Genomic DNA, 15,191 nt, shown 5'->3' with positions numbered 1-15,191 from the left:
ATTCATGATAAACAAAAAGTCTTTAATGAATTTTGAGTGTTTTTCTATTTTTTTAAACAAAAATGTGACTTCAATGGATTCAAACACAGAAAGATTCTTTAGCTCTCCAAATAGTTTACTTGAGTTGGGATGACTCCAATTCCTTATGGGAAAAACCAGCACGGGAAATTAAAAACGATCCGATCAAATTTCATGCCCTTGAGAAACTTATTGAAGCATCGACTCCATGAAGAACCATACACCCTCTACTCTCCAAATCATCAATATTAGACGTGGCATTGCTGTAGAGTTTCTTGAAAAAATTTGCAATACAAAACCAACAATCTTTGACAGAAGTGCAAAACTCAAATATTGTTTATAATCTTAAACGAATTTAATTGAAACTGAAATACCTTTTGAATTGAGAGAAGTGGCAATCACGTTCTCAGCAGAACCAAAAGCCTTGGCCAAACAAGCAGAGGAGAAATCTCCCTCCCCAACCGACAGTATCTTCTGCGAACTTTTGTAATGCTTTATCTTTTTCTCTTTTGGCAAACCATCTTTGGAAACTTTGATCTTGGCAACAATAGAGACATGAGCAATAGATTTAACATCTTCAATATCAAGTAGAGTTGCCATTTCATCTTCTGAAGCTGGGCTGGTATATGGGTTAATAGAAGCAGGAGGAGATGGCTCATCAGCTTCTCTGAACTCAGCATAAGGTACAACAATAACTATCTCTCCTTCATCTTCTTCTTCTGAAACTCTTGTTTCCACATACCTGGAGTTGATGGGTTTCTGGGTCGTGAAATCCATGAATTGTAGACACCACAGAAGGCTTCTAGATTACTCTTTTTTTTTCTTCTAATTTTGTTTATATTCTAAATGATTTTTCACCCACTCAACAACTAAAACGCATCGGCCAGAAGTTTGCATTCATTCTCTAGATAACTGATTAGGCTTACATGTGTAACTACACTGTGGAGAATTAATTCCCAGTTCCGGTCTTTTCAACTTCTCTAGGTTCATGATAGGCTGTATCATTGTATATGTATACGTGTACACTTAATATTAATTACTTCTTAAAACTGTTTATTCTTCCTTCATTAATATTTTTTTATTTTTGAGAGAAATTCTTCCTATTATTTGTACTATATATTTTTTTAATGTTATATCATTATTACATTTATTAATCGATATTCAAACGTTTAGATGCTTATTAGTTTTTTCATTTTCGATTAAGGTTTCCTAGTTTTTAGTTGAAGGTTTTCCTGCTCCTTAGGCTAGTTGTTGTTAATTGTTATTTTTTTTTAAATGAGCCGTATTTTTAAGGTTTAGATGCTTGATTTTGATTAGTTTCTTCTTCTTCAATTAATATTTCTTAGTTTTTAAGAAAAATTCTTCCTATTCCTTAGGCTTATTGTTAATGATTTATGTAAACCTGTAATTAATATAATATTATTGAAAGTATAAAATAAGAATTTACAATTTTAGACGTAATTAATTATGTCAATGTAGTTAGGGAAGGAGGCTATTTTGGGAAATAAAAATGTAGCCATGACTTTTGAGTTCATGCTTTTATAATAGTTAGTATTAGTATTAGTATGATGATATGATATATATGTATCATATGAATTGTTATTTCAGTCCAGTCATAAGGATTTACATCTAATTGAATAGGGATGAAAAGAAGGGAGAAAAATATAAAAGGACAGATGTTAATCTAAGATCTCCTTAAGTTGATTATTTCTGCGTTTACCCAAAAAAAAAAAAAAAAAAATTGATTATTTCTGCTCATGAAATAGTCATCAAGAGGGGAGAAAAACGTGGAAGGACCGATGTTCAAATCTAAAATCTCCTTAAATTGACTATTTCTACTTAAGAAATTGTCCCCATTGTGCTAGAAGCTCATTCAGTCATTCAGAGCTGTATTACATGAAAACATTATTAAGACTTTTTCAAATGTGGCGTAATGGGAACCTACAAGAACAATCTTCACTCCCTTTAACACATTTACATTTCAGGGTTTCTGATAGAAATTTCCCAGAGATTAGATTTGTCTTCACTCTTCATTGAGAGATCAGAAATGGCGAAAGAGGTGAGTAACAAACAGATCCTGCTGAAAGATTATGTTGTTGGGTTCCCGAAAGAGACAGATATGGTTCAGAGCACTGGAACCATGAAGTTGAAGGTTCCAGAAGGATCAGAAGCGATTGTGGTGAAGAATCTCTACTTATCTTGTGATTCTTACATGAGAGGACGTATGTCGAAGCAAGATAGACCCAGCTATATTCCTCCTTTCACGCCTGGCTCTGTAAGATTCGAATTAAACCCTGATTCTTTAAACTGTGAACTCAGCGGTATCCAGTTCTGAATTTGTTCTTGACAGGTTGTGAGGCAACATTGATTTTATAGAAACTTTAAATGACAAGCAACCTGATATTTTTTAGAGTTGGAAAATTTTTATGATCATTGTTGAAGATCCTAAAATTTTTTTGATTACTGGCAAACTCTATGTTTGAGCTTGCATTTGTGAATCTTTGTTTTGTAAACGTGCAGCCTATAACTGGGTGTGGTGTGGCCAAAGTGATGGATTCTAGTAGTCCAAAGTTCAAGCAAGGTGACTTGGTGTGGGGGATGACTGGATGGGAAGAGTATAGCTTGATTACAATGCTGGACTCCCTGTTTAAAATTGAACACACTGATGTGCCACTTTCCTACTATACAGGAATACTTGGTAAGTCTTTTTAGCTTCAATACATGCTTGTGAGTGTTAACCAAGATAACTACTATATTTGATCATTGTTGGTTGGTTTTTAATTTTCATCATATTTTTATGAAACGTTAAAAATACTGCTCTCTTTGCTCCGGACTTTATGGGTGCCCTGGAGCAGGGTTCACTTGCATTTCTATAGTTGACTGTTTCACCGGTGGCACGCACACCCACATCTTTATGCTTTACGTACGAAGCAGAATTCATCTTAACTATAAGATTGTTGCTTCTTAGGGATGCCTGGAATGACTGCTTATGCTGGTTTTCATGAGGTGTGCTCTCCTAAGAAAGGAGAAACTGTGTATGTATCAGCTGCATCTGGTGTAATTGGCCAGCTTGTTGGACAGTTCGCTAAGTTAATGGGTTGTTATGTGGTGGGAAGTGCTGGAAGCAAAGAAAAGGTGAGTGCTTATCAAGTTCACTTCTTTCCATGAACATGTTAACCCAGGAACTACAGTTACTAGATATGCTGAGGACAGTCACTGGTTTATTTGATGGAAAAAATAGAAAGAAGTGAGCATTGTCAGGGGCTAATGGGTTGATTGTTCTCTTGGGGTTGAAAATTAAGGTTGATCTGTTGAAGAACAAGTTTGGATTTGATGAGGCTTTCAATTATAAAGAAGAGAATGACTTGGATGCTGCTTTAAGGAGGTCAGTATCAGTATCTTCAATCATTTTTTTGGGGGGTAAAGATTAGTTGTATTAAAGATTAAATATGGTAAAAGATTATGTACATCTGCTTCAGCTATAGAACACAAAGCCCTGCACAAAACAAATGGCCTTCTCCTAATATTGTCAAAACTGATATCTTGGTCTATCGATCCATTGCATTTGCATTGATCATCAGAAAAACCTCAATATCATATCAAAGGAGAAGCTTCATACTTTATTTGCTTGTTTGTCTTGACCATGTTATTAAAACTTCTTGTGTACCTTATTTACAACAACAATGCATGACCCATGAATCATATCCTTGCTTTTCTACCTTGTTTGATAATTGAACTTCTGCATCTTCTACCCAGGTACTTTCCTGAAGGCATAGACATATACTTTGAAAATGTTGGTGGAAAGATGCTTGATGCAGTCCTCCTAAACATGAAAGTCAAGGGTCGGATTGCAGCCTGTGGGATGATCTCCCATTACAACCTGGAAAAGCCGGAGGGTGTGCACAATTTGTTCTTTCTTATTACTAAGCAAATTCGCATGGAAGGATTCTTGGTTTCCAGCTACTATCACCAATACCCCCAGTTTCTTGAGTTCATTATACCATCTATCAAACAAGGGAAGGTAGCATATGTAGAAGATACTGTTGAAGGCCTTGATAAAGCTCCTGGAGCTTTGATTGGACTCTTCAACGGAAATGTTGGGAAACAAGTTGTGGTGGTTGCCCGTGAATGACTGCTGCATTTTGTAATTCCACCAGTCTCTAGTGTGGCAAGTGGATATCTTGGGTTCTACCAAAAAAGAGACAAAAAAAGAAAAAAGGATGGATATGTTGGCCTTAAATGGTTTCATTTTGCATTATGAAGCTTTTCAGGGGTCTCTTAAGCCGTGTTTCATTGGCAAGAAACGTATGAAAAAGAAAAGAAAATTTTAATTTTTGTTTTGCTTCACGAGAGTGGCACTTAAGTCATTCTGTTATTATGTTTTTGGTCTTGTTGTTCCAGAGTCTCCCTACTCTGGTTCATCCAAGGCAGTTTTTGAACCAGAGATCTGCAAACAAAGAGAACCAATGAGAGCGGATTGCCTCTGTGGACAAGAAGCTGCCTCCAATGATGAAGTTAGATTTTGGGAATCTCAGATCCTCTCAAGGAGGGCAGTTTCAAAAGTTAATATTAGTTTTTCTTGGCTTTCCCGATTCATCTTGTCTCACTGTTATTATAGAAGAATGAAAGATTGTGTAGGAGATGAATCCTAGCTGTTCGATCCCCCAAATCTCTTTGTAGAAGGAAGAATCAAACTAGGATCAAGCTTGCATGGGAAGCTTTGGGTTTGGTGCACATTCTACGAGGATGGTAGAGAATTCTGTCAAATGTATTTTTCAGATGTGATATGTTTCCTTAGAAAAATAGCTGAAAGCTCTATCTAGAGATTTGGACGTATTGACATATCTCATGATAAGAGCAACGCATTTAATGTATAGGTACGGAGCATTAAATGCTGAATTTAACGTCCTAATATGCGTGCCCTCTATAAGGGATTGCCTTGTACTAAAATGTCTTTGCCGAGAAGTGGTCCTCAATAAGTCCATAGAACGCTCACCCTTGGTATGGCTCCATGAATTGATAGCGTGTTCCGAAAAGTTAATTTGGAAAGTCATTTGTTTGGCTACCGAGATAAACGAAAACCGGTTACTTATGGTTAAGATGGTTTGTATTAGTTCAGAGGCCTAAGAAATTTTGTCATAACATTAGCCCCCTAGTCTTCGGAGTTGTCATTCATAAACCAATTTGAAATATGACTTCTCAAATCTCTCGTTTTAGGCTTCTTCCCAAGAGCTGGAAGCATCAAGATGATTCCTCAAATAGAGCATTAATTTTCATGACAACTTGTTAGTAATCGAAAAGACGTATGCACCGCCCGAGGCGCTTCCCATGATGCCACATTTGTCTTTCTTGCGAGCGTTACTCAAAACCTAAATGTCGCCTCTTGGTAAATGTAGATCAAGAACGATCTACATCATCCATTTGAATTTTATTAGGGTATAAGACTTTTGTTTTCCTTTGTCTTACTCTCTTTTTATTGCAATTGTGATTTCTGAAACTTAAAGATACTCTAGCAAGTGTGATCGAAGCTCCTTCATCTTTCCTCATCTTTTCCAAAGCTTTTACCCTCACCGTAAGTTCTTTACAAACCGGATCTCCATCCATGGGTAGAAAGTTGATTAGGAAGTACGATGTCCAAGGGAATCTAAATGTCCCTGAAGAACCCTAGAAGGATTATGGGATTAGAGGAGACCCTTTCATAGGAGCTCCCCCTGACCCTTCTTCTGACCCTGCTTTTGCCTTTGGGAGTAGATGGTCTAAAACCGCCCGAGAAGATGATTCTTTAGAGGTCATTGTTGATGATAGTTCTCCCTCTCCCTTTGTTTTAAGAACCCATTTAGATAGGAGACATTCAAGTTTCAACATTAGGTCAAGCTCCAAGTTCTTAATTTCCAGTCTTCTTCGTCCCCAAAATTTAGAATTGATGAAGACGGTGTTCCAAACACCATCTGACTTTGAAGTTAGGATTTCTGAGCCAAATGAGAGGGCTTTGTCTTCGAAGGGAAGGAGAGCTCCCCCTTTATTTTGATTCAATATTGGGTGGAATGAGAGTCCCTCTTCATGCCTTTGTAATGCAAGTTTTGTATAGTTATAACCTCAACCTTGGGATGTTGGCTCCCAATGGGTGGAGGAGTCTCATAGGCTTTACAGGGTACTACCATAACTTAGGAGTCAATCTCAATTTGAATGTATTTCATTGCATTTTCCTCCTCAAGACCATTGAACATGATGGTTGGTATAGTTTCAGTAGGAGAGGGATCAAAAGTGATGTTTGCAGTATTCGTGGATGGCACACTGCCATCTAACAATAAAGGTTGGAGGGATCGGTACATTGCCTGCTAGCCGTGGTATAATTGCACTATGTGAGAGTGGCTTACTTACTCCAAGAGTGGCCTAAGAAAGATTAATACTAAACCACAACTATCAGCAGAGGAGGATTTAATGTATCGAGGTTTCGTTTAGTGAGAGGGGGTTCCTATCCATGGCAGGGAGATGGGCTTTGTTGTTCCCTTGATGAAGTAGGAAATCTTGGAGGGTGAGCCCCCTTGCACCTTGCTACTCTGCTTACTTTGTCATGTCCTCAAGAAGCATCCTTCTAATGATTATGCTTTCTTTTCTTCTTAGGACCCACAATGGCTAGTCGAGAAGCTCTCTTTTGCATCTTAATTGGCGGCTCAAGCTACCGCATATGAAGAGAGTGAGAAGACGAAAGGCCAATGGAAGGGCCTCCTGTTGAAGTGAAGCATCTTCCTCGCCCCATGGCTAAAGTTTCTCCTAAGTCCAAAATGAAGACTTAGAAGGAATTGGATGAAGAGATGAGAAAGGGCACTTCTCGGCAGACTGTTTTTCGAAAAGAAGATGTTGGGATGCAAGTTGCTACCAAACCACAACCTCAAACCACTAGACCTCCGGCTCATTCAAGTGTTGTAGTCAGGGATGACTAGAAGCATCCCTCATCCCCACAGAAAGGGAAGGAGAAGGTGACCAAGGTTGCTAGTTCAGGCCCTCCCCTAGTCAAGGATGTGGAAGCTTTGGCATATTAAGAACTAATTGGAGCTGACATTGGTTTTGGCTCCAATTACATTCGGGACATTTGGAAGCCAGCCGTTGTTGACAAACATGGGTATCCACTTCCTAGTGAAACAACAATAGCAGGGGCTGCAACACCCATGGAGGCATCCATGGTGGGTATTGAGGTGCCAATTGTGGAAACCATTGTTCCATCCACGCAACAACAACAACACCAATTCCAAATGAAGTAGTGACAACAACTGCCACTTCAAGTCTAACCTCCAAAGTGCCAACAACAACGAGGATAGCTCTTACTATAGCTAGGAGATCCGTCCAGAAGAAACCCTTCAAAAGATGGGCTCCAAAATGGAGCATAGCAGAAGGCAATATTGTGTTGGGAGACTCCTTCAAAGTTGCAGAGTGGGTAGAGAATGCCTTTTACTTCCATTGATCGAAAGTCGTTCCAAGACATGTCAATTGGATAGATTGATAATGCCACCGGCATGTGAGTTAGCTACACCAGCTCATTTATTCGATTTCTTCTCTTTTTTGCTTGTTGACTTGTCAGTATTGCAAGGATCTTTACTTGGTGGTTGGTGAAATGTTTGAGCTTCACAAAAGGAGTTGGGTTCTCAATTTTGAGGTCATGAAGACTAAGAGAAAGGTTGACGGAGGCCAATTTGAAACTTTAACGAGTTTGAGGATTCAGCTCTTAAGCTCGCGGTGGTGTCAAGGAGCCTGAAGGTTACAATGAAAAAGTTTGGAGGTTGCAGAGAAGAAATGTGGGGAGCTTCACACATATGCACAGTATCACAAAATTGAAAAGGAGGAAGCCAAGAAAAGAGAAAGCCTCGCCATTGAGGCCAAGGAGAAGGAGGAAGCTATAGTTGATGTGAAATGGAGTAGGAAAGAAACAAAAGATCTTGAGCAAGAAGTGGAGAAGCTCAAAGCTAAAAACATCAAGCTTTCTACTCAATGCTCCAAATTGGAAGCAAATAAAAAGGGAGTTGACGTTGAGCTGTAGGAGATGGATGAGCAAGTCTCTAAGCTCAAAGAGTAAGCTTTAACCATCAAAGAGAGGGTCTTGGGTGACTTTAGGACATCTCAGGATTATCAAAATCAGTTGATCAAGGCATCGATGCCAACCTTTCAATAGGAATTGGACACTACATGTCTACTTACGACTGAGAAGCTTCTTGAAGAAACACTTTGTCTATTTCATCTCATTCCCTTCAATGCTAATACCTACCTAAGACTGAAGATCCCCATTGATGAATGAATGTCTCCTCTAAGTTCTATAACACAAACATCCTCCTCCGTCTCTGAAAACATTGAAGATACCTCAAATTTCTTTGCTAAGGGTTTGCCTCCAAATGCACCTTTCCCGGATGCTCCGGAGTAAACTTTTCTAGAAGAAATGTTGAAGGATATCATAGGGCCTGACTCTACCACAAACCCCCAAGAGAATGATCCTCGAGAAAGTGCCCCTCCTATGAAAACCTCTAATGTTGTCATGTCTCAAAAATGAAGATGTTGTGCGTGTGTCTGTGTGATTATTGTAATTTTTAACTTAATTTTTGTTCTTTTTCTCTTCTTTTTTATGTGAATCAATGTAGATCTTTTTCTAACTTTTTAATGAAAAATCCCTTTGCGTGATGGAAAGTGCCATGACTTATAAAAAATTTAATTGTAAACTACGATTTCTCTATAGCCAGCCCCCTCAGGCATGGTACTTTAGTGTGAAATGAATAATTGACTTATGAGAAAGTTACAACAAAATTTACTAAGTACACGTAACTGGCGGTATCCGTATAGTCACTTTTGGAGAAAATAACAAGTTCATCGAACATAGCTTTATGGATAGAACTTCTATAGATGTATGGGTTTCAAGCATGGGCTAGCTCTTTCTCTAACTTTAAATCTTTAAGTTTGTAAGTTCCAGGTTGTAACTCACGAATAATTAGGTAGGGACCTTCCCATCTCGGTGATAGCTTGTTTCTGCCTCTTGGATTGGAGACATTTGCTTGATGTAGCACTAGATCACTTGCTTGGAAAGTCTTGCTCCATACCCTAGTGTTGTAGTACTTAGCTACTTTCTTTTGGTAAGCAATGTTCTTGTAAAGTTCTTCTTATTGAACTTCATCTAAAACATCCAGGTTGGCTCTAAGTCTTTCTTCATTAACCTCTAGATTATAATGGGTTGATTTGAATGATCCTGCTAAAACCTCCATTGGTACCAAGGCTTCAGTGCCGTAAGACAACTTCAAAGGTGTTTCCCCTGTTGGAGTCATCGTAGTGGTTCTATAAGCCCATAGGACGTGGTGTAACTCTTCCACCTAGTACCGGTTGCACTTATCCAACCTTCGTTTCAACCCGTCAAGTAAAGTTCTATTGGTGACCTCCACTTGGCCATTGCACTGGGGGTAAGGCAACTATAGCATTGCGAAAGTCAATATGATACTTTTCGCAAAACTTCTTAAAGGTTGGAATATCAAACTGGGAACCATTATTTGTCAAAAGGATTTTAGGAAGTCCAAACCGATGTATTACCTTGGTCAAGGTAAACTTCTCCATTTGCTTCTCAGTGATAGATGCTCTTGGCTTTGCTTCTACCCACTTGGTGAAGTAATCGATTGTCCAATTTGAAACTTTCTTCCAGCAAACGTAGGAGGAAATGACTCAAAGATATCCATTCCCCACCTCACAAAGGGAATAGGACTTAAAGTGGAAGTTAAAGGTACTGTAGGTGCTCTCTAAATCGGGGAATGTATTTGACATTGCTCGCATCTGCGTACGTATTCCTTTGCGTCCTTCACCATCGTTGGCTAGTAAATACCTTGTCTCAAGATCTTGCATGCTAGAGCTCTAGCCTCCATGTGATATCCACAAATCCCTTCATGTACTTCAGCCAAAGCATATTGAGCATTTGCATATACTATGCACCTCAATAGGGGTCCCTCAATGGATCTCTTGTATAATTTTCCTTCTACCAAAGTGAACTTAGCCACTCTTTGCTGGATGATTCGTGCTTGCTACTTGTCTTCAGGAAGATGATTATTTTTTAAATAGGAAATCAAAGGGTCCATCCATGATGGCCCTACTTTGTCTATGCCCATTAACTCCCCCACATCGATACTTGACTCGTGTAGAGTTTCCTAATATACAAATGCTTCAATGTCTTCATATCCAGTGGATGCCAGTGTGACCAATATGTCAACTTTACCATTGTTTCCCCGAGGGATGTGTTTGATGTGAAAGCTTTGGAAAAGAATCTTCAACTCATTGATCTTATTCAAGTATTGAGCCATTCTCTCTTCTTTTGCCTCATATGTCCCTTCTACTTGGTTCACCACCAATTGGTAATTGTTGGAGACGTTAATGTGCCTGCAGACGTTAATGTAATTGAGACACAAGGACTTGACCAAACATAATCCAACCACCAAAGCTTCATATTTGGCAACATTGTTAGTTGCTGAGAACATGAAGAAAAGGGCGTAGTTGATGACAAAACTGTCGGGGCTTTGCAATACCTCACCAGCTCCATTCCCAGTCGCATTACTCACTCCATCAACAAAAAGCATCCATACCTCAGTTGATTTTTTAGGTTTTAATCCTAAGTGCGCCTGTTCGGAGAAGTGATATAATCCATATTGAAGGAACTAGAAGAGCTAGGGGAGACCAGATACCTTAGGGAGTGGTGAGAAGGATATGTATAGCTTAGGCCTTGATCGCTGGCCGAGCATGGGGGCAAGTCCTGTCAGCCGCCCCATTTGTTGGGAAAGGCTTATTGTTGTTGTTGTTGTAATCCTAAGCTCCATGCCGTGAAAGATTCTACCATGAAGTTAGCTAGAGCTTAACCTTTGATTGCACTTCTAGGTTTGAGATCTACTTGGTGCTCGCTCAATTCAACTGCCCAAGACACCATCCTCCCTTCTAAATCAAGGTGGTGTAGGACCTTTTTCAAAGGTACAATGGTTAAAACTATTACAAAGTGAGCTTGAAAATAAGTTCTAAGCTTTTATATGGACATCATCAATGCTCAAGCTTGTTTTTCTATCTCAGGGTATCTGGTTTCAGCTTTAAGTGAAACATGACTCACATAATAAATGGGCTTTTAGATGCCCTCATCTTCTTGGATTAAGATGGAACTTACATCATTAGAGGAAGTTGTAAGATACAAAAAAGTTATTTTCTTGGGGTTGGGCCAATGACCAGTCAAGAGGAACTTAATTCTTCTTAAGATCTTCAAAAACCTTATGGCAATCCCTCACTCCAAAATTTCCCTTTTGTAGTTCTTAGGGATTCAGGGCCTTAAAAATGGCAAGCATTTATCCCTTGAATGTGAGATGAAATGATTAAGAGCTGCTACCCTTCTAGTTAGGCACTGAACCTCCTTGATGGTTTTTGGCAGTTGCATCTTGAGAATGGCCTTAATTTTCTCAGGATTTGCCCTCTAGTCTTCTCATCGAGACCATGAAACCTAGGAACTTTCTGGAAGAGACACCAAATGTGTTGATATGGTCTCCTCGTTCCACACTCTTGACCAACATGTCATCGACATAAACCTCCTTGTTGCACCCAATTTGCTTATAAAATATTTTGTTTACAACACTTTGATAGGTAGCTCAAACATTTTTAAGACCAAAGGGCATTACAATACAGTAATAGTTTTCCCTGCTAGGCATAAAAGCTATGTGAATTTTATCCTATGGCTTTATTAGAATCTAGTTATACCCAGAATAGGCATCCATCAAGCTTAAGATCTCATACCCATCAGTGGCATCAATCAAAAGTCTATTCTAGGGAGGGGGTAACAATCTTTGGGACATGCATGGTTAAGATCTATGTAATCTATGCACATCCTCCATTTTCTGCTTGCTTTCCTTACCAAGACCATGTTAGCCAGTCACGTGGGACATTCAATGGGTTGGATGAAACCAGATTTTTCCAGCTTCTCAATTTCTACATGAATAGCTTGATGTTTTTTGATTGAGAAGTTCCTTCTCTTTTGAATAATTGGCCTGGAACCCTTGTTAATCCACAAACTATGTTTGGCTACATTTCGGTCAATTCTTGTCATGTCCTCAGTAGACCAAGAATAAATGTCCGGGTTTTGCTCGAGGAATGCTGCAATCTTTTGCTTGAAATTCTTCACCTTGCTCTGAGCCAATCATGGCCCCTTGAGAAGGGTTAAACTTGGCTTAGGGGGACCTCGCTGGAACTTCTCTATAGGTTCCCCTCTTTGAACTTGATCTTCATCTCTACCACCTAGTACTTCCATAGTAAGCTTTAATTTGCCAGTTAGGATAGAGGGATGCTTCTTGATGAAGTTCAAATAACAATTTCTCAATGACCTTTGATTTGTTTTGCTTACACCTACCCCTCCCTCAGTAGGGAACTTCATCATCATGTGTTGAGGTGAGAGTATGAACCCTAATGCACCTTAGAGTCGGTCTCCCCGAATGATGTTATAGGTCAAAATATTTCTGACCACCATGAACATGGTTAGAAAAGTTACTTGTCGAGGGTAGGTGCCCATAGTGATGTCGAGTTGTATGTTACCTTCCACGGTGGTCGAACTTCCCGCAAACCCATAGAGGAGGGTCCCATTGGTTGTCAAAGCCTCTTGATCTATCTTGAGGTGATGGAACACCTCCAACGATAGAATATTATTAGAGGTGCCAGTGTCCAGCAAAACTCTATACACCATATGATTCACCAACCTTACTTTGATGACTATGACATCATCATGAGGAGTGTGCACATCTACAAGTTCCATTTTATAAAATGTTATAGGCTCACTGTGAGCAAATCAAGAGTTTCTTGTACAACACCCACAACTTTGGTATTTCTCTTAGCTTGTTGGATCGACTCTGGTGTGGGTCTCCCAAAGATAATATTGATTTTGGGAGGTCCTCGTCTTGAAAAGTTGCTGGAGCTTTTCCTCTAGAATCATCCCTTTCTCTCGGTGGAGTTCTATTAAGTCTTCGAATGGGTGATCTTCCCCCGGTACTCTCTGATTTAACAAACTGGTTTAAATGGCCACCTACAATCAACTTCTTGGTCTCTATTCTTAAGCATAAGACGATTGGTATGATGTCCCTTGTCTTTGTGATAGAGACAATACTTTGACATGTTAGCCTTGTTTTCCAGCTTGGCATGCAATTTCCCCGATTTTTTTGAGTAACCTAGGTCCCAGAGTCTCGAATATGCATTAAAATGGCAGATCGTGACTTGTTCAAGAGGGTGAAGGCTTTTTCATCCTCATCATCAGCTCTGCGGGTTTCTCTACTCCTACCCATTCCTTTGCTCCTTCCTCCGGGTCTTTGCTGGAGCGTTTCCCCCCCCCCCCACGTTTGTTCGCCTTCCTCCACTTTTGTAATTGCTTCAGTTGGCTTCCAGTAATTCATCCACAGTGGCTATCTCATACCCATGGTCCAATAACTCAGCTAATATCTTGGGTGTTTCTTAGGATGATAGCAACTACTAACCGTTCACTGGTTACCCCCCTTTTAAATGCAGTGAAAGCTACTTTTTCATTGAGATCGTTGATTAGGATGGACACACTGTTGAAGCGCGTTATGAAATCATAGATAGACTTAGAACAACCTTGCTTCAAAGCCAAAAGGTTGTCTTCCATCTTGTCTTTCTTAATCCCACTCTTAAATCGAGCAGCAAAAGCATATTCTAATTCAGTGAAGATGTGGATGGAATGTTTAGGCATACTCCATACTAGGTGGTGGCTGGGCCAGTCAAGGATGCTAGGAAGCACTTACATTTGATCGCATCTCCTCCACCACACATAGTCATGATTGAGTTAAAATGACTAACATGTGCCATAGGATCCGTTGTTCCATCTTATACGGTGAAAGAGAGGGTTTGGAAGCCCAAAGGTGGAGGTGCCACCATAATCTCATGAACAAAGGGGTCCTAATTAAGCATATGCTGCATTTCATCAGGAACTTTTTGATCTAGTTGACACAAATGCTTATTCATGGCTTTGATCTGCTGGTAAAGATTTTCGTCCCCACTAGTAGGATGTCTTTAAGGAGCCCCATCAATGCTCATTGATCCACTTGACTCCATGCTATGCTCCCTTTGGACTTTCTTATGTTTTTAAGGTTGCCCCCATTACAACTCCTGGAAACAAATGTTTGCCTCTCGGCACTCCTAGTCTATCAAACATTGAGCGGTGATCTCCTTCCTACCTTTGCTCTTCTTCTTCCAAGGATCTAGCGGAATCAGTTGGGAGCAATGCTACTCCAATTCCTTAGGCCCCATCTTGCTGATTGATAGGAAAGGGTACCATTGTTTTTGGAAGAGCAATAGTAGGACCCTTGGGGAGGATGAACTAACTCCAATTGGTCACTATGGCCTAAAAAGAATTCATCATCTCCATCATCCTTTGTTCTAAGGCTTGAGCTTTAATGAAGTCAAACGTAGGAGTTGCTCCTTGCATGGGAAGGCTTGTGTTCAAAGCTGCTTGTTCTAAATGTTGTGTTTCACGTAGTGGTACAAGAGGAGCTTCTTTGGACATTCCCTCCTTATGAGCTTTGGGTCTTTTCTTTCGACCACCACATCCACGACCTTATGACTTTAAACCGTTGTTATTTGAATTTTCTCTTGCCATTATTGCTAAAGACTTTTAAAGCATAGGAAAGAATAATAAGAAATGTATGTCCTTTCCCACAGACGGCGCCAAATGTTGTTCCGAATCTCCCTACTCACGTTCAACCAAGGGAGTTTTTGAACCAAAGATCAGCAAACAAAGAGAACCAACGAGAGCGGATTGCCTCTGTGGATGGGAAGCCGCCTCCAATGATGAAGTTAGATTAGAAGTAACACAAATCCTCTCAAAGAGGGTAGTTGCAGAAGTTAATACTAGTTTTTCTTGGCTTATCCGATTCAAATTGTCTCACCATTATTATAGAAGAATGAAAGATTATGTGGGAGATGAATCCTAGCCGTTCGATCCCCCAAATCTTTTCGTAGTAGAAATAATCAAACTAGGATAAAGCTTGTGTGGGAAGCTTTGGGTTTGGTGCACATTCCACTAGGATGGTAGAGAATTCTACCAAATGTACTTTTCAGATGTGATATGTTTCCTTAGCAAAATGGCTGGAAGCCATACCTAGAGATCTTGACGTATAGACATATCTCCT

At 39.7% G+C, this 15,191-nt stretch overlaps 1 protein-coding gene across 1 annotated transcript; it reads left to right on the top strand.

The window, feature by feature from the left end:
* Window positions 1-2,056: 2,056 nt before the first annotated feature.
* On the top strand, window positions 2,057-4,211 carry LOC149002487 (2-alkenal reductase (NADP(+)-dependent)-like). The gene is made up of 5 exons (XM_089136857.1): window positions 2,057-2,293; window positions 2,539-2,716; window positions 2,987-3,153; window positions 3,321-3,403; window positions 3,775-4,211. Exons 1-5 carry the CDS (start codon window positions 2,066-2,068, stop codon window positions 4,148-4,150), a joined length of 1,032 nt encoding a protein of 343 aa, XP_088992983.1. The 5' UTR covers window positions 2,057-2,065; the 3' UTR covers window positions 4,151-4,211.
* Window positions 4,212-15,191: the final 10,980 nt, after the last annotated feature.

Source organism: Hakea prostrata, chromosome 10 (genome assembly GCF_041222555.1).
Source record: "Hakea prostrata isolate BN-2017 chromosome 10, UWA_Hpros_2, whole genome shotgun sequence".
NCBI lineage: Eukaryota > Viridiplantae > Streptophyta > Magnoliopsida > Proteales > Proteaceae > Hakea > Hakea prostrata.
The sequence above is the reverse complement of the archived record's forward strand: the minus strand, read 5'-3'. Positions and strand labels throughout refer to the sequence as shown.